Genomic DNA, 24,067 nt, shown 5'->3' on the forward strand with positions numbered 1-24,067 from the left:
TGATGCATCTAATGCATCCCAGTCTAATTAGCATATGAATAAAAACGGACTTATTGAAAAACCACTGAGGCAATTTACATGCTAAAGGTAGGTGTGGAGTATCCTTTCTAAAGGCTATGCAAGGATATGTTTAGTTTAAAAATGACTTCACAATGATACAGCCCCTTTAAAGCTGAATGCACGGCTCACTCAAAAACACCATGTGACATTCAAATTGGACCTGCAATGCTCTAAAGGACCAAAGACTTCAGTATCTAAAATTAGGGTGGGTTCAGACCTGCGTCCAATCTCCGCTTTGAAGGTTTCCATCTTCGGCCCGAGAAACTGGACAGGAGCCTGAAACCGGCAGTTCATTTGAATAGGTTTGCAAAGTGTCTGCCCGTGAGCGTCTTCTGGTCTCTGCGGCGAGACCATTTTTTTTTTTTTTTTTTAACCGGACACAAAGTCGGACATGCAGTGTCCGGTTAAAAAAAAAAACAGTTTCGCCGCGGAGACCAGAAGACACTCACGGGCGGACACCGACTGCTGGGTTTCTGTCTCCTGTCAGGGTTTCTCGGACAAAAGACAGAAACCCACAAAGCGGACACTGGGTGCAGATGTGAACCCGCCCTTCGAATTAAATACTCTACATGGGTTGAGGTTAAACTATATTTAAAAGAAAAGATGGCCACTTATACCTGTGATTTGCTGCAGTGGTCATCTGTCACAAACAGCCTGGGGGGACTGTAAAAAGGTAAACTGACTTGCAGCTGCCCAATACAGAGGACTGAGATGTGCAATGTTTTTTGTTTGTTTGTTTTAGAATTATTATGGACTAGGTCCATAACCTACAAAAATGCAAACAAAAAAAAAAAAAAAAAACAAGTCTGACAATGCCTTTTAAATATGTAACTTTTCAAGTATCATTGAAAGATGACATTGTAAACAGATTCAAGCAGACGTTTTGCCTTTTTCACTGACTCAAACCCTTTCATTCATGTAAACGCATATGCTAATTGGTCAGTTGCAGCTCATAAATGCTAAAATTCAAGCGATTGAGCCTCTTATTATGTCCCATAACTAATGTAGTCATAAGCAGGGTTTACTGTTTCAATTTAAGCATCTTATTCAAAGGACTCCACTTGCCCTTCAAATATTTCTCATCTGCTAGACACTAGTCAACAGAGGACTTGTAAATATGCAAATATATTACAGCAATATAAATGGAAAGCATGGACATGTCTTGTTGTCTAAATGAATTGTTAATGCAATATGCAGTTGAGAGTTTAGTAATGAAACTAAATTGTTAAAGAGAAAGTGCTTGTGAATATGGAAACATGTGTATGTGTGAATGCTAAAGCTGTTGAAACATTTGCTCTTTTATTTGTGCTTGCAGATTCATATAGATATTCCTAGAATGAGTCCAGAGACACTGATTCTTCAGCCTGTAGTTACCGAGGTAAGCTCTATAAATGTATCACTTCTTGCTGCCAGGGTGATGAAGGGCTCTGTGGATGAAACCTTACAAGTCTTTGTGGGTCACTAGAGATGACATCTTGCTATTGCAGGTATTCCAGATCCAGTGGAGTAGAGATGGCAGGCCATTGCAGGAGAGATGGCAGATTGGGCCAGATTTGGGTTCTTGTATAACTGGTGTTGGGGGAAGAGGGAAAGATTACATCTACGTTACAATGAGCTCCCCAACCACTTAAACCTCCATATAAGTGCCCCTTTTCACAGGGTTGAAAATATAGATTTTGTTCACAAATCTTGCATTGCTGAATTCATTATCTGATTGATGCAAACAGTGGTCAACGCACTTCTGTGAACTACAAAGGATCCACATAGTCCTACTGAGATTTCAATCATTTGGGCAGAAATCACAGTGCTAAATGTAGCGTTGTTTTCCACCAAATGTGAAAGTTCCTTTGATGCTTATGTGATTAGTCTTAGAGACGTCTAAATCTTCAGTGTGGGCGAGGAGGTGTGTTTTGCCATGCTATGGTATTCATTTGGTGCTTTTTTCATGAAATGTGAAGGGAAGTATTTTGTTCTTCATTGTGGTATTTGCTTGGCCCTGATTTTTACATATTTTTCAGTAAGCGGTTTTAAAGAGGACCTTTCACCTCCTGCGGTGTAATACACCAATAGAAAGCTGACTGTATGCTGAATTCAGCACACTATTGGCTTTCCCGTTCTGTGCACCCGCTGATGAGCTATCGGTGCCGTTACCATAGCTCTTCAGTGTCAGAAGGGCATTTCTGGCAGTCCGGAATGCCCCTCCTCACAGTAGCGTCTATTCTGTACTGTGAGAGGGGCATTCCTTACCTACCAGCGATGACGCTGAGCAGTGAGGAACGATGTGTTACATGGTATCATGTATGGTCCTTTGTGCTACCCAAAATGTAGTTCACACATAGCTTGGGGGGGGGGGGGAAATAACAATAGTAAAAAAAGTGGTTTGACATGTTAAACAGTTTTGGTTAGCCTAAATAAATGCCATACATATAAGTACCAACAGCAATTATAACATTAAAATGGAGTTTTCTTTTAATAGTGTAAAAAACTCTGTAAATGCTTATTCTTGATAATTTTTCATAGAAGAGCGCCTATACATGTGTTCCTCATGACGTGGACTTCGACATTGCATCTGTGTTGTATTGCATGTAATATATGAATTCTTCACCCAGCCAAGCACATAAATGTAGATTTCTGTGAACAACTACCTTTCCTTTGTTTCCCATCATACTTCTTCATAAATATTCATACTCACATTGATGGAGTTTGTATGTTAGCTGGATTAAAGTGAAGGAAATACTGCCTTCATACAGCTCATATTGTTTGTGGGTAGGGTTGAGCTGATCTTGAAATTTCAGGATCGTTTTTAAAATCCGATTTCTGATCATTTTCCATTCAAACCCGATCCCAATTCCAATCCTAATGAAATTCATTGTTTGTTTTTTTATTTTAATGATCGAAGATCGGGTTTTAAAAACAATCCTATTCACTACACAGCATGGAGTCCAAAAATTGAACGCTTCAATTTTTGGACTCCACGCTGTGTAGTGATTGAAAAAAAAAATCCCCCAGCTACTCAGTCCCCCCCACTTACCTGCACAGAATCGCTGCCACTCCCCGTTCTTCTCGCTCCTCTTTTTTCTCCTTTACATGCCTTCAGAGCACCGTGCGCTCCCCCGCCTCCCAGGCTAGTGTTAGAGATGCTGGGAGCAGGTGGGGCTTGTTGTGCCTTAGGACAGTATGGGCGGGGAGAAGTGAGTGCATCACTCACGTCTCCCCTCCCAATACCCACCCACACTCTCCTAAGCCACAAGCCCCGCCTTCTCCCAGCATCTCTACCACTAGCCTGGGAGGTGGGGGCGCGCACCGTGCTCTGAAGGCATGTGAAGGAGAAAGAAGAAGAGCGAGAAGAACGATGAGCAGCAGCAGATCTATGCAGGTAAGTTGAGCGATCGGTATTGGAATTTCGTTCCCGATCTTTTTTTTAAATTTTTTTTAGGCGGGATCGGAACCCGATCACGATCGTGAAATTTACTCGATTGCCGATTGGGATCCGATCTTTTCCGATCGATTCCAACCCTATTTGTGGGATGCACCTTCACTTATATGACCTGTATGGAGTGCTTTGGTTTTGGCCTACTAAACACTGTGTTCCATTTGCTGGCTATTCTTCTTTATGAATCCGCACAAAATTACCTATAGCATACAGTGCATGCTGTTTATTGTAAGCAATCTACAGGTCAGTATAAATAGATACAGTATCACAATCTCCCCATGCCTATTAAAAGTTGGAACTTGTGTTGAATTCTAATATTCAACCAGGTTGATATTTCCTATTTTGGCCTCATGGTTGTCCAGTTTGATAGAACTATTCTAGAATGTTAATAGATGCATAAAGCACATAATTATCGACAGTCACACTTCACACAAGAGAGCACTTCCTCCAAATATTTATCAATGCATAGTACAATGCATTTTATTTATTTACCTCCTGATTGACGGATACATCAGCTTTTGTCATGGTTGATCAAAAGCCTAACCAATCTCTCTATTGAAATGTGCGTGTGTTTTATTATTCAGTATTTCTTGTGGTGGAGAAATAATGGGATTCACTTCATACATAATAGCCTGGCATAAGTTCTTCAAATTACAGTCTATTATTTTTGCCATTAATATTGCATTTAATTTGTTGTTTGTACTAGAGCAGACAAATGAGCTATTTTATTTCTGGTTTCGTTCAGAAAGGTCACATTCTCAAATTTCCTTAAGTGTCAGACATATACTATATAACAGATTGTAAAATCTAATGATATAATGTAATTAGAGTGCTTTTATAGAGACCAAGTGACTACTAACATGCATACATATTTTTTTACTGTAAAGTTTCTAGTAGACATAATTATGTAGCGATGAATATAAAGATTATATAACAGACCTGTTATTGCATGTTTCTGTTTGCTGTATTTTACATCCCAACACCAGAATCAAACACTAATACACTTGGTACCACTTGTGTATAGCTTCTTTGTAAAGCTGGTCATATATTTTAGGTAGCTGTTGACTGAACGTGTTTGCCAACACCAGGGGTGTAACTACCGGGGTAGCAGCAGTAGCGGCTGCCACAGGGCCCAGGACATTAGGGGGCCGCTGGCCCCACAAACACTATTATTATACTCTGGGGTCTTTTCAGACCCCTGAGTATAACTATCGTAGGACCAGGAGAGGTCAAAGAACAAAAGAAAAAAGCAGTGTTACTTACCTCTCTGGGCTCCAGACAGGCTTTGGGCCTACTTGTGTGATGTCCCTGATGTCATATGACCGAGGCCTGTGTCCCAGGCCGTGTGACTTAGGAAGAACACTTCACCATTGGTCAAGTGTTCTTCCTAAGTCGTTTCTCCCCGAGGGGGTGCTGGATATTTCTACTGCTGCTGTTGTCTCCAGGAAAACAAGCCGGTTGGCTGCCAACAACTTCCAACCACCGTAGGAAGTGACAGCGAGGAGTTGCTCGGTATACCAATCATTACGTTATCTAGGCCATCCGACGTTCCGGACCTCATTGAAGATGGCCAACACCACAGAGGAGTGCAGCGGAGCCAGGGATAGGTAAGTAACAGTGTTTTTATGTTAGTATTCAACCCCCCCTCCCTCCTTCCCCTGGGTCTCCGATTATTATACTCGGTCGATTAGGTTTTCGGCGTCAGGAGGGGGCATGTCAAAAGTTCACCACGGGGCCCCGCCATTCCTAGTTACGCCTCTGGCCAACACTTATTCCTTCACCCTACTCCCCATGCATATGCTCAAAATGGGGAGAGTTTGGTAGGCTGCTGCCTTTCACCTCTGTCAGTGGAAAACAAAATGATCGGGTGTGAGAAGCCAAGTCTATATTCCCTACTTCCCACATTTGCTATTGTGGAAGAGTCAAAAGACCTCCATACACATAAGATTTTTAGCAGGTCCTGAAGAAATCAGCTCTTTCCCCAAGTATTAATATGGTTGGCTGGCTTTTACAATGTTTGTTTTTGTGCATGAAATTACGTTATGCAAGTTTACATGAAAAGTATTTGACTGTCTTTTTTTTTTTTTTCTTTTAAATGTAGATTGTGAGCCCCATATAGGGAACACAATGTACAATATTTTTTTTCCTATCAGTATGTTTTTGTAGAATGCGAGGAAATCCACGCAAACACGGGGAGAACATACAAACTCCTAGCAGATGTTGTTCCTGGCGGGATTTGAACCCAGGACTCCAGCGCTGCAAGTCTGCAGTGCTAACCACTGAGCCACCATGTTGCCCCTAAAATTTGACTCTGTCCTTAAGATGTTATTGTTTTAAAAAAAAAAAAATAGTGGCGCAGAAAAAATGCTTCCAGAGGTCCAGGAGATCCTATAATAGGCCCAAGATCTTGCAGCGTAATGGACCCTAAATATATTATTGGAAGACAATAGAAGTCACTTGCTACTTTATTTCTTATTATTTATTTTAGAATACCATTGATTCCATGGTGCTTGACATTTGAAAGGGGTTTATATACAAAACACAAAATACACAAGAACAAGTAGACTAGCATTGTGATCAGCTAGTACAGGGGGATATGGGACCCTGCCCGTAATGTCTTATTGTCAGTAGTATAGCCTGGGTGTGCTGATGTTTTCTTTTGATGGGACCAAGTAGACCTCATCTGACACGAGTCATTTGTATTTCAAGAGACATTTGATAACTTTCTTTGGTCTATCAATTTCAAGTGACTGATTTTGCATCCTTCCATACCCATATTTTATCAGAGCACAGAGGTAATTTATGGGATTTCAGGACTATTGCGTAAGTAAATTAATATTCATTGTAATTGAGTCACTCTGCTAACATTCAGCATGTTTGGGATTTATTTTTTCTTACAATGTATGACCAGTGAGACAAGATGTTCAGAAACCTTATATATATATACTGAGAGGATCAGTGAGGTATTTTGCAGCAAGACTGATACGTTGCATTCATTCTTCCGGAGCTTGAAACCTTGTGACCATTCAAATGTAATTACGTCTGCATTGCCTCATGTTCTGTAAATCTTCCAGAATTCATGTACCACAGACTGGCTTAATGGGAATTCACATTCTTATTAAATGTACCTAACCTTTTCCCAGACATGCCAATTTGTCTTTGCCTCTATCTACCCTGTTCCTTTTTTTATCAGTTAGTAGTGCGGCACTTTTTATGTAACACAAGCTTTAGAAGTGAAATGGATTTTTCTCTCTGTTCTGTGTTAAACTTCACTGCTTTGTCCAAGTCAGTGGAGCTTGCTGACTATTGGGATGACCTTTGGGTTGCCCTGAGTGTAAAAAAGATATTTTATGTTAAAGCTCCTTTGTTAAATGCTATCTTTCACTCTTTATATCAATCACAGGCGCAATGAATGCATTTGAAACATCACATTTCTCTTATGTTAGCTGTCCTCTGAACTCTACACTTGTTCCTCCTTTCTCTAGTCTTACTTTCTCATCCTAAAGTCTGCCATTCTCTCCTGCACTGTATTTCTTATCTGTTCAGGACTATGAAGCAGACAGTAAGTGAGCAGCGCTATAGATAAGTGAACTTTCATTCCAAATCCTCGATGCAGACATTTCTTGTAGTGATATTGGTATAAGCAATTAATCACTTAGGCGGTAATTATATTTACCTGCCAACACGTGTATAAATATTTTTTATCTATTTGTATCTTAACCTTAATGTACATAATGTTTCTGAGTGCTAATTGATGCCATAAAATAATGATGCCATACATATGGAGAGAGGCGATTAAGTTTTAAACATTAAACATTCATTAATAATAGACAAAGCAATATCTTCTGGAAAAATGCCAATCAGATTTTTAGCTCTGCATTTACAAAATAACAAATTGTGGTGTACTTTTTTTTATTAAAATGTTAAACTATTGGAACCAGTTTCTATTTTTGTTTCTTATCAGATCATGTTTTTCATAAAAATACGGTACATTTTTAATATTTTGAAATACAAGGCTTTACTTTTTTGCGTTCTGTGAACAGGGGTGAACCTAGCTTTTATGCCGCCCGAGGCAGACGACAGAAAGCCCCCCCACCCCGGGAGGAGGGGCGGAGCAGAGGGGGCGGGGCGGCGTTATCAGACAGGGAGAGGACCTGCTCTCTGCCTGAGCGTCAGGGGAGGCCGGTGGAGCAGCGCTGCATCCACAGGGCCTCCTCAATCCACCGCTCGCTTCCCGTGCCGGGCTGCCGAGACGGCCCCTGGGGCCCAGCATAGCGCCGCCTGAAGCGGTCGCTTCAGGTCGCCTAATGGGAGGTGCGGCGCTGTCTGTGAAGAATATAAATTTCCCATCCAAATGGGCAGCGGCCAGCAAACCAAAATCCGAGTTATAGAAATTATAGAATAAACTATGAGAACAGTGTACATTTCTCTTTCTTGATTCCCTTGAAAATTTACCTAAATAAAATGACTAGCGTTTGATGTCCTAAACCACTTTTGAATTTTCCCCATGACTACCACAATTATTTGGGCACCTACTAGAAACTTTTTCCTCCATCTTTCTTTAGATTACGGTGCAAAAGAACAAAATATATTGAGGGCACAGTTTGATTAACTAAGGGCGTTATTATAAATTGTATCCCTAAACAAGGCCACATGTATCTGAAGTCAGATGAGGCAGTGGTTGATGGCAAGATGTGGACAGGCCCAAATTATATAAGGTGGAAATTGCACAGCTGCATAATACTGATAATGCTGATTCATACGTGAAATGTATTCATAGGCCCTCATTCTCTTGGTAGCAGCATGCTATTACATATAGGGGCATCTATAGATGATGGATGACACTGTATGCTTATACAGTGGCTCTCTCAGGTGTATACACTTATCATATGTGGTTCATATGATAAGAGTCTAAGGGGGCATTCACACTAGCGTCTGTGTCCGACAGCTAGTGTCTGATGCTAATGTCCACGCAATCTTGACACTAGCTGTGTCCATTACATTTTGCATTGATTTAATGGGACATCATGTGCGTTCTTTTACAGTCCGTGTCTGTCCTTAAGTGTCCGTTCACAAAGACGTCCCTACATGTAGGGTTTTGCTGTCTGCTTGAAAAAGCTTAACTATGGCAGCCGCTCAGGAGTCGGGCGGCTGTCATAGCTGCCGGGTGTCTACTGATTTACACAATAGGCACCCAGTGCTAACGCCCCTGGTCAGTGCCTGGACCGATTAGGGGGCGTTAACCCCTCCAGCGCCTCGGTCAAAGCTGACTGAGGTGCAATTTTCCCGGTGGCGCATGGGCGCCACCATTTTGCCGGTGATTGCCAGCGCCTGGAACATGCTCCAGGGCCGACGTCACGTTGGCATGACAGCCGGGAGCTTTGTAAAGGCTCCCCGGCCGGTCTGCAGTGCTTTTCTTTTGCTCTATGCAGCTTGCAAAAGAAATGACGATTTTTGCTTTCTTTTACAATGCATTAGCATTGTAATGCATTGCATTACTGATCAGACCCCCTGGGGTTCAAGCCCCCTAGGGCAGTGATTTTCAACCTTTTTTGAGCCGCGGCACACTTTTTACACTTAAAAAATCCCGTGGGAACACCACCAACCAAAATGGCACAAAATGACACTAAAACAGTACATATTATACATATAGTTAACCCCTTCCCCACATGCGCCGTAATAGTACGGCGCATGTCGGGTCTGTAACTATGGCGACCGCCCGGGAGCCGGGCGGCCGCCATAGCCGCCGGGTGTCTACTGCTTTAAGCAGTAGACAACCGGCTCTAATGCCTCCGATTGGTCCCCGCACCGATCGGAGGCATTAACCCCTCCGGCGCCGCGGTCAAAGGCACCGGAGGCGCCATTTTCCCGGCGGCGCATGGGCGCCGGCTTTTTGCCCGGGATCGCCGGCTCCTGGAGCATGCTCCAGGGCCTACCTCCCGTTGCCATGACAGCCGGGAGCCTGTACAAGGCTCCCAGGCTTGTCTGCAAATCCTCTCTTTTGCAGGCTGGTCTATGCAGCCTGCAAAAGAAAGGATGATTTTTTGCAATTTATTACAATGCATTAGCATTGTAATGCATTGCATTAGTGATCAGACCCCCTGGGGTTCAACCAGGGGTGAACCTACCCCTTTCGCCGCCTGAGGCTAACTACAGAAAATGGTATATCTAAAACGTACACCCAGCCCCGCAAAAAAGACCCCCTACGCATCCCTGTACACGGAAGTATAAAAAAGTTACGGATGTCAGAATATGGCGACTTTTAGAAAAAAAAAAATTGGCACAGGTTTGGATTTTTGTTAAGGGGTTAAAATGTAAATAAAACCATATAAATTTGGTATCCCTGGAACTGTACCGAACCATAGAATACAGGTGACAGATCATTTTGGCTGCATAGTGAACACCGTAAAAACAAATCTCGTAAGAAGATCGCACAAATGCACTTTTTCTTCAAATCGCCCCCAATCTGAATTTTTTTCCAGCTTCCCAGTACATTGTACAGAATTATTAATGGTGGAATCATGAATAAAAATGTGTCCCTCAAAGATTAAGACCTCATATGGCTCTGAGATCAGAGAAATAAAAAAAAATATGGGGTAAGAAGGGAAAGCTTTGTAAGTAGTGCAAGGGATAGGGGAGGAGGAAGAGTGATGGTGACATTTTGTTTCAGAAGTGGTGAAACAGAACGTCAAAGGATAATCAAAAAGTGTCCCTAGGGGAGTCACATGACCACTCCACGGATATGGGTAATTATAGATTTTTTTTAACTAATGTAAATGAAAAGTAAGGTGGGAAGAGGGAGTTTAGTTTAGCGGTTGATAATCAGTCAAATCAGTTTGTGTATATATGTATAATTTATGTATATCATGTTCATCATTTTCTAATTTTAAAGTATTTTTTTCAGTGTTTGAAATTAAACATGCACATTCACAGTCCATTATACAGGTTGACTAACAAGTCATTTGTTGTTCACATTTTCCTGTGACTCATTGTCATACTGTCCTGTCAGTCCAAACAGAAAGCTAATGCAAATCAGTCTGAGTGGTTCATTACAGTATCATTCAAATATGAAATCCCCCTGCAAGCCAGGGGACACTTTCAAATATGTAATACAGACGAAAAGTGTTATCTCGCTTTCACACACCATGGAAAACTAGACATAAAAACATAAATATAGTTTTATGAATAATGCATAGGAATATGCAGTTTATTTTGAAATTGTTGTGACTTAGCATATTTAGCTCAATATTACATTTGAAGGTGAGAAATCATTTTAGATGCCTATTATAGTTCTTCAAGTGGAAAAAATAAGTTAAATGATAAAGCTTGAGTGTTGTCTGAGCTGTGGCTGAACTGCACTGTCAGTTTATGTAGAACATAGTCTGAGTTTGCTCTGTGGGGGGTATACATTTATTGAGCAATTTTACTTTTATGTTACTGAGTATATACAAAATATATTTACAAGAGAGCCGGTTACACTGCCAAATTCTGTAGTTTGTGCAATATGCAATATAACACACACTGCTTAGTATTTGTATTATAGCAAAAATAATACGAATACTGCCTTTTTTAATAAATAGCCCTCTGCAAAATTAAACTAATATGACTAAAGCAATCTTCCGTTATGTTTTCTACATTAAAGTCAATGGGTACACGTGCTGACTGGGAAGGGGGGAAAGCTCCATCTATGTTCATCTCCCCGTCTTTGTAAAACTGTTTTACTCTTATTCTATGATGGATGAGAGCAACAGACATTTACAATGGTAGTGTGAATGTCCCCTTAGAACATGCATACACCTCAGTGTTTATATTGAGATCTATAACATGAGTGCTCTGTGTTGCTTATTATTATTGAAAGCTAATAAACAGCTTGTTAAAGTGGAAAAAGCAGAAAGCAACGTGGGTGTAAATCCCTTACTCGACTTTTAGAAACCCACAGACCCCTATAGATTATAATGAGGTCCGACATGTTTCGGACGAAAAAAGGAGACAAAATGCGGCAAGAGAAGTCCTGCTTGCAGGACTTTTCAATCCACATTTTTAAAGCAGAATGGGAAATAGAATCTCTGAGCGGAGACTGAGCACTAGTGTGAACCTAGCCTTAGTGAGTGCCTTCAGTTGTGCAGGAAAAGGAACTAACCTGTAATGCTTCTATATCTGTAATATTCTAGAGAAGAAGAACAATTTCCTATTGGTAAAACTGAAGTAAAGTCTACAGAACAAACTTCTAAAGGTGGCTGATTTTGCCATTGCATATGGCTTTTTTTTTAAATTAATAATTATGATTATTTGAAACTTTGGCCATTTGAAATACAAAACTGATTTGTCCTGTTTGAAAATCTTCTCTCCTTCTCTCTACATACTGACCCCTGGTAATGGCTAGCACAGTCTCTTGAGCAGTGCCTCCAGTGTATGTAAATCTAGAGATGACTCTGCCGTTTACAACAAGCACCAGCTCCATGTTGGAAGGTGCTGAAAACCAGGAAGTGGAGGAGAGAGGAGGGCAGCTGAAATTCTGCAAGAAAAGGGTTCTACAAAGGAACTGTACCCAAAGATTTAAGAGAACTGTGACTTGATTTATAGCTGAGATTATTCTTTAAGAGAAGTATGAATATCAAAGAACTGAATAACTTACACTGAATGCATATACATAGTGTTACATGATTACTTGTTGTTCTGTTCTATCAAGTCAATTTGCACTCTAGATGACAATAAATTTGTTGTCGCTTTCCAAATTTACCTTCTGCTTGGATTTGTCTTTAACGTGTTCATGATTGTAATTGAATTTATTTCTTAAAATCAACCTACACTTAAAAACGTTATCCTACCTGGTTGACCTTTTCTAAAGGAACACCAACTGGTGGTTAGTTGTAGGCCCTGAAAGTCTATGAACACTTGTCACTGGTCTCCAGGCACATGTCTCTTGTAGCAAATTGGTATTATGTGACACTCATTCAGATAAGTAGGCTGTGGTATAGTACCAAGTCCTTCAGGGATTAAGGAAGCTACCCTCCTCTGATGTAGATATGTCCTCTCATATAGACAGGGGCTCTCCTAATGAGACTTTTTAGGGCAAATAAAACCTTTTTTACAGTGAAATATAACATTATTTCTTGCATTCTTTGTAGCATTCATGATCGTATTAAAAGCCTACTATGATGCCAAATATCAAAAAGAAATTCTTTCAATCCTCTCCATTAAGGCACACAGAGAATATCACATACATACTGGACAACACTGATCTTTGTTTTTCTAAACACGTGATTACTTTTGTAGAGCTTTCCTGGGTTCTTTTATCTTTACTCTTTCAATTGCTATACTTGTATTTGATGGCTATAACCAACTTGTGTTACAGTCTGTGTTTCATATGTGAGTTACATTTTTTTCTTCTTTACTGAACTTTCCCTATGAAATTCTTAAAGGGAACTTGTCACCACATAAAAGCTGAGTAATCTGCAGGCAGCATATTATAGAGCAGGAGGAGATGAGCAGATTGAAATATACCGTATACACTCGAGTATAAGCTGAGTTTTTCAGCACAGTTTTTGTGCTGAAAAACTGCACCTTGGCTTATATTCAAGTCAATACGGTAGTAGGTCCTTAATTCCAGTGCTGGCAGCCCACGCAACACTGTTACCAATATCTAATGATATTCTCATATAAGGTTCCTGTTCCGGTAATCAATGGCCTCAGGAGTGACCTATATACAGATGGCATGTGATTGACTGGCATCGGCAGTAAGACCCCTGTGGGAGGCCGCTGGAGCAGCGCCGCTGCCGATAGGTGAGTGGTGAGACAGAGCTGTCTCCAAGACCGGCCCAAAATGTCTCCAGAGCGTCTTCTCTGCCTTGGAAACATCTTAAGACGGCCCTGGAGACAGCGCTGCCTCACCACCCACCTTTCGACAGCAGCGCTGCTCCAGCGGCCGCCTACAGTCAGCAGCGGGCCTCTGCTCCAGTTCCGGCCCCCTCCCCCGGCTAAATCACACGCCAGGCGACGTGACCACGTAAGCTCAGGCCCGCACCCGGCGTGTGACGAGATCTTACTGCATCTCAGCACAGTCAGCGTCATCACGCCCCCTATGTTGAGACACAATGTACTGCCGGGAGAAGAAGAGGAGGTGGCAATGGGAGCGGTAGCAGCGTGAGGTTGGTAAGTATAAGAACTTTGTTTGTTTTATAATAGGCCGTTACCTGCTGGAGTATCCCCAGCAGGTATTGGCCTATTTACCAACCTCCCCGGACCTGCTCACTGCCGACCCCAGCTTCACTGTATACTATAGGCCGCGGAGGCCGGCAGTGAGTAGGCCCAGGCTGCGATCCCACTGCCGCTATTATTATACTCGGCTGTCCTTTCAGACCCCCGAGTATAATAATCGGAACCCCAGGGGAGGTGAGAGAAAATAATAAACAGTTTTACTCACCTCTCCGGGATCCGATGTTAATCCTAGCTGGCTTCGGGCTTATTTGGTAATATCCCAGACGTCACATGGTCTGTGATATTACCATATAGGCCCAAAGCCTGTGCTAGTAGTAATAGCCTGTCACTACTAGAACAGGTTTTGGGCCTGTATGGCAACAGGCTGTTACTGCTCCCATAAGGCTTTGTGCCTGTATGATAATGTCCCAGACGTCTGGGGTGTTATCATACAGGCCCAAAGCCTATGCTAGCAGAAACAGCCTATTACAGGCTTCAGACCTATAAGGTACTGCTAGCACAGGCTTTGGGCCTATATGGTAATATCCCAGATCACGTGACATCTGGGACAATATCATACAGGCCCAAAGCCTGCTGGGATTAACATGAGCACAAACAGAATGTCATGCATTTTACCCCCTTGGCTTATACTCCAGTCAATAAGTTTTCCCCGTTTTTTGTGGTATTAATTAGGAGGGTCGGCTTATATTCGGGTCGACTTATACTCGAGTAAATACCGTAGTTTTGGGGGTAAAGATTCACTGCAACCTGTAACTTATCCATTTATTTCATTTTTTTTTTTTTTTTCCATGCTCAGAAGTAGTTGTTAATTCCAGTGGATAGTCCTAACAGGGACTGACCGCTATCGTTGTGTGCACAAACATAGAGGAGTGACTGTCACTTACTGTTAGGACCACCCATTGGACTCAATTACTCCTAAGCACAAAAGAACAGAGAAGTAAATGAAATAAATTATACTGAATAATTTCCACAAACTAGAAATAAATGTTTGGCCTCTCATGCTCTATAACATGCCGCATGCAGCTATAAAGGTAGCATATTCGGAAGAGGGTGTTAATTCCTAGTTTAGAATCCTTGTTTATATTCTTCAGGTCTTGCTTTTTTTCATTATAAAGATCCTTCCTTTGCTTGTATCTATTTTCAATATCTTTACAAATGATATCGGGTATTGGTCCATTTTAATCACAAGAGTCTCCTTGGGAATCAATATTAAGTCTGTAAAAGATCTTTATTGTCTTGTTTTAGTTTCACTGCTACTGTATATCTTCTGGCAAATACTTTAGTGCCTGTTGTCTCTTTCGAGCTGAGGATCTACAGATTTATTTTTTTTTTGCATTTTATCTCAAGCAGTAAAATATTTTTGTTTCCAGGCTACTCCCCTGTATCAGGTTGACTACCCAAATGCATTTCATAAAAATATTACTCAACAAGTTATTGCTGCAAAATAATGAGGCACATTAATTAAATCAAATGTGCTATGACATGTATTACAAAAAATGGTATAAGATGCTCTTCTTGTGTTCTCTGCGGCACATATGGTTACCTTGATTCATCATAGGTGTATGGCTTAGCATATATGATTTACTGCACCGAATTAAAGGTACTTTATCAAATTTACGGCATGTATTCTATTTTCTTATCTTTTTTCTTTTTTAAATTTTAGATTTTGCAATTTTTTTCCAGTGTATATTTATCAGGTAGCCGTCTTTCCTGAGCAGCTGCTTTGCTCTATTAACCCAGCATTCAGAGATATTGTGTTTATATAGTCATTGACAAAAAAAACCCAAAACACTGAGATTGAAATTTCAGATTACTGCAAAAATTGGCATGCTTTCATATTTTAGACAGATATTTAAATGATCACAGATGTGGTATCATTAGACAGTGGGTTTTGCCACAAGATGGGGTAAAAGTTGTGTTCCCGCTGCTCTATAAAAAGGCTCTCTGACCTAGCTGTCGGGTGTTGGCAGCATTTCATACGTGAGGACACAGCAAATAAGTCTGGGTTCACACCAACGCTTGAACTCCGTTCGGGGTTCCCGCACCCAAACCAACTTACAAAATGTGGAGAGAAAAGCGCAGCTTGCAAGCTGCGCTTTTCTCTCCGCATTTTTTCCCTCTTCTCAGGCGGAAACCCTGTTGACTCCTTTATAGTCTGAAGATCTGCAGGTTTCTTTGGGTAACTGCTTTTTTAAGCAGATTAGGTTTCCATTAGGGGGGGTCCCCAAGCGGATCCCTTTGAAAGAAAACCTGAATGCAGGTGTGAACTTGGTGTAAACTACTTACAGCCCAGATAGACTACCAGTAGAGGGGATGGTTTGATCCATGAATAAACATAAGCAGCGCTCAAATTCCCTAGGACCAATTACAGGTGTTTAACAGAAGTAAATTTACTGTCATGACACCTATTGTATGTCCTGTCATTGATAGCCAGCCACTGCTATGGTGTCATGAGAAACCTGGACTGCTACAGGCTAGAACTTTAATGTCTTTAGTGATGTATCCATGACGGTTGGGTTTCAGTATAGAGGCCTTGTTATCAGTGCTTCAGTCCTGCTTTGTTTGTGGAATAGCACACTGTTCCAACTGCTGGTCCCATGACCTGGGGAGCCATTGCATACAACATCCCTAGTAGTGATACAAGACTGACTAGCAACTCAGCAATGTGTACAGGACATCTTGTGGGTATATGTGTTGCTTCTCTTGGCAGGGTTTCCAACAGGCATTTTTCAGCAGGATAGTGCTGGTCCATGACTTTTGGATATGGGATGGACCCTCACTCCTTCCTAAAACCACCCAAAGTACAGTAAACTTTGACTTTGGAATAAACGCAGAAAACACTTTATTTGGGCATCGAAATGGTCACAGCTTTATTTAAATCACAGAACTAAAATAACACTGTTGAACAAAACAAAACCTTTTTTTTTTTTTGCACATGAAGTAAAATAGGTGATCATGATATTTTCTCCTCTGAATTCAAATATGTAATTAGTTTTTCTCCATCACGTACAGTTTAATTTTGAAAAAAATTCTACATTTATGTTATCTTTGTGGATACTCAAATTACCTAAAATATATCAATTTTTGATCTTCACTATTTGGTATCAAGTTTGTCTCTTTTTAGGCTGGTCTTACACGACAGTAAGTTTAATCCGTAAATGGTCGGCAATTGTGGGCTCTCAATTGCGGACAATTTGCGGACACATTGTATTCAGTGCGGCCTCTTACACCACTGCATATATTATCAATGATGTGTTGTGTCGTGACCGGGGTCTGCACTGAATAACGCAGGTCTGCAAAGTCACGGACATCATGGAATGGACTGTCCCATAGACCTATATGGGCGCGTACGGAAGGACACAGACATCTGAAGAATGACTTTTTGAAGTGAAATTTAGAGTTGCTGATCAGCAAATTGCGGACCGCAAAATCTGATTCACATAAGTCATTTTTTCATGGAACATGTCTTTATGTTGCAAGAAAATGTAATTTAAGATCCATGCACATATAACTGTATTCCTGTAGCATTTAAAGATTGCAACATTCTGTTATACATTTGTGCAACTGTCAATATCTTTAATCTGACTTGATGTATTTTTTATTTTTGCAGATCTTTGAAAGGATTTTGTTTATATGGGCAATTCGACATCCTGCCAGCGGATATGTTCAAGGGATAAATGACCTTGTCACACCATTCTTTGTTGTATTTATTGGGGACTATGTTGGTAAGTTACTTAAGAACATAGTAATATTATACAAGTTAAATATTGTGCTGAAGTAGGGTTAATTGTATAGAAATAGCATCTCCTTGTCATATTATTGCTGGAGGAAACAAGGTTAATTGTTTTGAAAATGTTAAATGTGTGATAAAATAACAGCCAAAACCAGTGACAAAGAAATGACAAGGGATTAGACATTACATATTTTGTGAAATTTTATATTTTTATTAATTTTGTTATGTGCTTGTGTGTGTATAAAAAATATAAATATACTAGCTTCTGCCCGCGACTTCGTCTGTGGGTTGTTGGCGTCCATGATCCGCCTATATTCAGCAAATTGCTGCCGTCGATGGTGTGCCTGCTCCAGCATTTCGGCAGCTCTCAAGCTGTCCTGCTGCTAAACTTGTTCCTCACACCATGCCAGTGATTGTTCCGGCATGTCAGCAGCTCAATGGGATGCCATATAATGAGCGTGTTGTTGGTGTTGATGATCCGCCTGCTCCGGCGTTTCAAGAGCTGTGAAGCTGGGCTGCGGCTGAACTTGTTCCTTGCACTGTGCCCATGATTGTTCCAGCATCTCAGCAGCTCGCTGGGAAGCCATATAGTGAACATGTTGTTGGCGCTGATGATCCGCATGCTCCGGCGTTTTGGCAGCTGTCATGCTGGCCTGCTGCTGAACTTTTTCCTTGCAATGTGCCTGTGATTGTTCGGGCATCTCAGCACCTCGCTGGAACATAATATAATGAGTGTGTTGTTTGTGTTGATGATCCATCTGCTCCGGCGTTTCGGCACCTTTCAAGCTGGCCTGCCGCTGAACTCATTTCTCAAGCAGTGCCTGTGATTGTTTGGCATGTCAGCAGCTCGCTGGGACACTATATAATGAGTGTGTTGTTGGAGTCGATGATTCCCCTCAGCTACGCTTGAGGAGAACTGTGTGATTTCTGGTTCCTTCACAGCTCTCATTTTTTGCGACAAATTTGCAGGCATGTTTATAATTAGCAAACTGCTAATTTGGCTTAAAGGTGTTTGCCCATGTCCTTTTGTGAGCACTGGAGCAGATCAGATAATATGCAAATGTGTATACACACTGAGGGTTAGTGTGTGTTTACACAGAGAGATAACAGCCCTGGGTGAGATGAGGCTGCTGCTAAGTGCTGTTTAATATAGTATGTGAACTTAAATTCATAACAGTCATGAAGCCATGTTGTTTACTGGAATAAAAAGTAGCCTATATTTTAATCGAGGTTACAATCGATCTGTGTGCCGAATTTCGTTCAAATCCATTCAACCGTTTTTGCGTGATTGAGGAACAAACACACAAACATACAAACTTTCCCATTTATAATATTAGTAGGATGTATAGGATGTATGTATGTGTATATATATATATATATATATATATATATATATATATATATATATATATATGTATATGAGAGAAATAGAGACATGATGACTTCTGTGCCTGTACCTGACTGTGTCTGTGCCGTGCGATTACGCTGATCTGATCAAGTAATTTGTATTAGTTGCTGTAACATAATGGCCTTCAATGGGGTGTCAGTACAGAAGCTGCGTCTGCTCCATCGTTGTCAGGTGCCAGCTAGTTTATACAGCAAGCATACTTCTCTCTCTGCCAGACTTGCAGACGACTTTAAGTTTAACCTCTGTCAATGGCATCTTAAGGATCTAGAGGTGAGGAGAAGCTCCTCCTCTATCTCGCAATCTGATCCCCTTTGGCTCATGACTCGAAATAAATTGGGTACAGCTCTTGCCTTTCATGCGCCTGAAAGTCAAAGATACACCATATATAAGCTGGTGTAGATTCCTGCCTTAGTTTATGCCAGTATCAGCCTTAAATAGTAGAAAAGTTATTGGGCCATGGTAGGCCATGTTCTCTCCCACTAAGCCCCAACCAACATTTAAAAAATAAATAATGGCAATAGATGCAAATGCACCAAAAGTCACAAACTTTGTTACAATAACAGCCTTGTCACAAGTGCCCCTTGTATTCATTTAACTTCTGTCATTGTATATTTATCTATTAATGTTCAGAAATTGCGTTATACTGATACAAACAGTAGAGAAGCCGGATCTATTTGCTAATTGTTATGGATATTATGCTAGTTTTTAGAAAACAGCAGCTTCATGTATATATGGATGTTATATGGCACCGCTGTTTTTAACATAAAGTTAATGTTGTATACTAATAAATAGAAATTGCCAAGGACAAATCCACTAAGGGTGTTGCAGGGAGGTGTAGCTGCTCTTAATAGGAAATGCTTTTCGGTTTCCCATTTCACCTTTCCTTGACTTCTGATGATTACACTATGTGGTAATGTCATGTTTAGTGTTAATAGAAAAGGGCAAGCTGCCCTTGAGTTTGGATTTGCATGGAAACACCTTTTTTCTTTGTTTCCAATTCTTGTTTCATTGGCGGTCTATTCATTGCCTAGCAACTAATGAGAACTACTGCTGCTTACTCCCTAATCATCTCTTAAGTAGGGTAGAGGCCTACTCCTGAGAGTGCTTGCAGTTTTTGCCTTTTACTCCCTCATTTGACAGATAATGAAAATGTTCTTAATGATCCTAGAGCAGTTGGATCTCTGTTGGAAGACTTTAGAGTTGTTAATTGAAATAAGAAGTTCAGCTGAGATGTGATTAGAGAATTGATATTCCATGTTAAATAGACCATTTAATTAATGTGGTAAATAAGTTTGTCTTAACTACTTTGCCAGCAACTTGCATTGTAGGACCCAAGTGACTGTTAATGCAGTAGCATCTGTGTCAAGATCATAGGTGAACACAAATACGTATTTATCTTCTCGCCAAATACAACAGAGGGTTGTTTACACGGTTTAATATTTCGTAGTCTTTCTTTTTTTTTTTGTTCTCCGTACACCTTGTACTTTCTACATACAATGATCACTACATTTACTTTTTTCATATGCAGCATGGATGGTATCAACTTTTAAAAAACATTTTAACACGTGGACTTTTCTTACATGTATCAATCTATTTATTTATTTAAGAAGCTTGAAAAAATATTTAAACATGAAACTGATAATTTGCTGCAACATGATATCAAGTAGACATAAAGTTCTGTAACAGTGTAATTTGTGCTTGGCATTTTCACTTTCTTTTATTAATGTATATTGATAATTTTATTTCCCACGCCATGTTTAGTATTCTTTATCAGGCTTATTAATTGCCACATTTCTTTACTTTAACAGATTTGGATATGTAGCTTCCACCTTTCATTGTTTTTATTATTTACAATTATTATTATTATTTAGCATTCTGCTGGTGTCTTTTAGGAAGGTTGTGTCCGAACCAGGGTCATAGGAGCTTAACCCAATAGATATGTGTGCAGTGCTCATACAAGTGATTTTTCTGCTCCTCACAGTCATTAATATTATTATGATGATGAGTTCTTGTAAAATGGTCGTGAATTTCAGGGCTCTGCGTATTTGACAAATGGTTTACGTACATAACAAGACAAAAAATAACAATAACCAATAACTAAATGAGCCTTTCTCAGCTTGGCTACTCCGGAGATGAGCCGAGCTGAGCGCACAGCCAGCACTACTACAGCGAAGATGTAGCAGTGCTGGCCATGCGCTCAGCTGGGATACTCCGGAGATGAACCGATCTGAGTGCATGGCCAGCACTGCTACATCAGAGTTGTAGCAGTGCTGGCCATGTGCTCAGTTCAGCTACTCCGGAGATGCAGCCAAGCTGAGCACATGGCCAGCACTCCTACATCGGAGAACCGCTGAACCTTGCTGCACACTCAGCCCTGCTGCATCAGAAATGTGCTGAACCCTGCTACACACTCAGCTCTGCAGCACCAGAGATGTAGCAGAGCTGAGTGTGCGCTGAACCCTGCTGCACACTCAGCTCTGCTGCATCAGAAATGCGCTGAACCCTGCTACACACTCAGCTCTGCAGCACCAGAGATGTAGCAGAGCTGAGTGTATGCTGAACCCTGCTGCACACTCAGCTCTGCTGAGATGCAGCAGTGCTGAGTGTGCAGCAGGGTTCAGTGCATCTCTGATGCAGCAGAGCTGAGTGTGCAGCAGGGTTCATTGGTTCTCCGGTTTAGCAGTACTGGCCGTGCGCTCAGCTCGGCTGCATCTCCGTAGTAGTCGAGCTGAGCGCACGGCCAGCACTACTACATCTCGGCATAGGAATACATTGACCAGCGTTGATGTACAGAGTACAGCATTCGGCCAATCAACGCTGATTCTGCCGGAGGAGGCGGAGTCTAAGATCGGTCCACAGCAGTCTCCATTCTGGTCCAATCTTAGACTCCGCCTCCTCACAGACGAGCCTCCGGCAGAACCAGCATTGATTGGCCGAATGCTGTACTCTTTATGGTATTTGGCCAATCAACGCTGGTCAATGCATTCCTATGGGAAAAAGTCAGCTTGCGCATATCGCAAGCTGACAGGGATCCTGACCAGATAGAGCCCCAAAGAGCTGTGTGAGTGACACCTAAATAAAGGTAATTCCCTAGCTAACCCTGCCAGTCACATAGTTCACAGTCTCATATGAACCGGATATTAAATCCACTGTTCGTATAAATTGGAGGTCACCTGATTTAGCCAGCCAAATACTTTTTCCAATTTTTTTTCAATGCCTCCGTTGTCGTAGTTCCTGTCCCACATCCCCTGCACAGTTATTGGTGCAAAAAAAGCGCCAGGGAAGGTGGGAGGGGAATCGAATTTTTAGTGAGTTTGCAACGTGGTAATCGAATTGAACATCTCGAACAGCCTGATATCCGATCAAACATGTACTCGATCGAACGCTGTTCGCTCATCTCTATTAATTAGCCTAAGTGTCCGAGTATTTAAATGCCACTTCTTCTGGATCCTCTCTGCAAGGACAATAGCTTCTGGAAACAACCTTGGCTGTAAGTATTTACAGGCCTGGTAGATAAATGCTTCAGGCTCTGTTTCTCTCTTGCCGATGTCAGATAATTTTCAATTTGTGATATTGTTTGTTTAAACGCAGACATATGGTCTTCTGTCTAATGTGTTTGCTTTAAAGCTGGGCATGATTTTTAGCTTATGAAATGAATAGATTTCAGCATTCACTTAATTATTGTTTCATTTTGACACATGATCTTATGAATGCTCTGAATTCTAAGCAGCAAATTAAATGGCTTCAGTCACTGCATCCTCTATTCCCATTATCTTTTAAATTAAGCTGTAAGTAACATTCTTATTTGTGGTAAAGCCGTCACATTATTATCATTGTATAGCTGCTTTAGAACTTTTCACCAAGTTAATGTAAAGGACTCATAAAGTGTAGCCTTTTATTGTGCAATCTGTTGATTTATAGGGTACCTACCTGCATTAGACGGGCACCTGACTTTCTTTTGGAAGATAACTAATTTGCATATCATCTTTTTCTTGGGGTTCATTTCTTGACTTGTAAGACTACTTATGCCAGCTATGACAGCCTCCACCCACAAGGAGATTTCATTACAACTGTACAGGCTATAACTATAGCTCAGTATGGAAAATCTAATGCCGTTTAAAGAGTTACTTAACTTTTGTGTAGAATTGGTGAATATATATATATCCTGTATGCTATACACTTTTTAAATATTAAAATAATGTGGCAGAATTGGTGCGTTTTTTTGTTTTTTTTTCCCAAGAAAGTGTTTGGAAAATATATTCATTAAGTTATAGTCACTCCAAAGTGATGAAAATACAACTTGTCTCGCCAAAAACAAGCCCTCAAATAGCTACCGTATTTTCCGGACTATAAGGCGCACATAAAAACCTACAATTTCCTCAGAAATCGTAAGTGCGGCTTATAGTCCGGTGCGGCTTATATATGGATGGAAGCGGCGGCAAAGTCTGCGTGCCGCTTCCATACATACATAAAAGGCACCGTAAGGGTGCATTCACACTACAGAACGCTGGCGTGTAATCACAGCCGTACACGCCGGCGTTACAGCAGGGCTGCCGGACACGTCCTATTCATTTCTATGGGAGCCGGCATGCGAGCGCTCCCCATAGAAATGAATGGACAGACACTTCCCATTCATTTCTATGGGAGCCGGCATGCGAGCGCTCCCCATAGAAATGAATGGAAAAAACAGTCCATTCATCTCTATGGGGAGCGCTCGCATGCCGGCTCCCATAGAAATGAATGGGAAGTGTCCGGCAGCCCTGCTGTCACGCCGGCCTGAAACAGAACGTGAAACTTACCCAGCGGTGCAGGGCGGGCGGTGCAGGGCGGGCGGGCATTCAGGCCTCCTCTTCCTCCGATGTTCCGTCCTTCTCCGGCGCTCGCTGATAATGGCCGGGGCGCATGCGCAATATCATAATGCTTCTACTACGGCTACGCATGCGCCCAGGCCATTCTCAGTTAGCGAGCGGCGGAGGAGAAGGACGGAACATCGGAGGAAGAGGAGGCCTGAATGCCCGCCCACCCTGCACCGGTAAGTTTCACATTCTGTTTCAGGCTTTTATTTTAAAACGGGGGGGGGGGGGGGGGGGTAGTTTAATCTAACTTTTACGGTTGGGCTACAATAGAAGCGGCTGGCACGCGGGGGGTTAAGCGGCCGCTGGCAAAGTCTGCCTGCCGGCGCTTTCAATAATATATAATGCGCACCGGACTGCGG

The 24,067-nt window shown here is 41.5% G+C and overlaps 1 protein-coding gene across 1 annotated transcript in view; it reads left to right on the forward strand.

Moving 5' to 3' along the window:
- TBC1D22A (TBC1 domain family member 22A) overlaps positions 1 to 24,067 on the forward strand; it is a 352,669-nt gene that overhangs the window by 88,032 nt on the left and 240,570 nt on the right. Inside the window, exons 8-9 of the mRNA XM_075274179.1 lie at positions 1,376 to 1,438; positions 17,322 to 17,436. Coding sequence (XP_075130280.1) covers positions 1,376 to 1,438; positions 17,322 to 17,436 — 178 coding nt within the window. The remainder of the gene's footprint in view (positions 1 to 1,375; positions 1,439 to 17,321; positions 17,437 to 24,067) is intronic.

Source organism: Leptodactylus fuscus, chromosome 5 (assembly GCF_031893055.1).
Source record: "Leptodactylus fuscus isolate aLepFus1 chromosome 5, aLepFus1.hap2, whole genome shotgun sequence".
Classification (NCBI taxonomy): Eukaryota; Metazoa; Chordata; class Amphibia; order Anura; family Leptodactylidae; genus Leptodactylus; species Leptodactylus fuscus.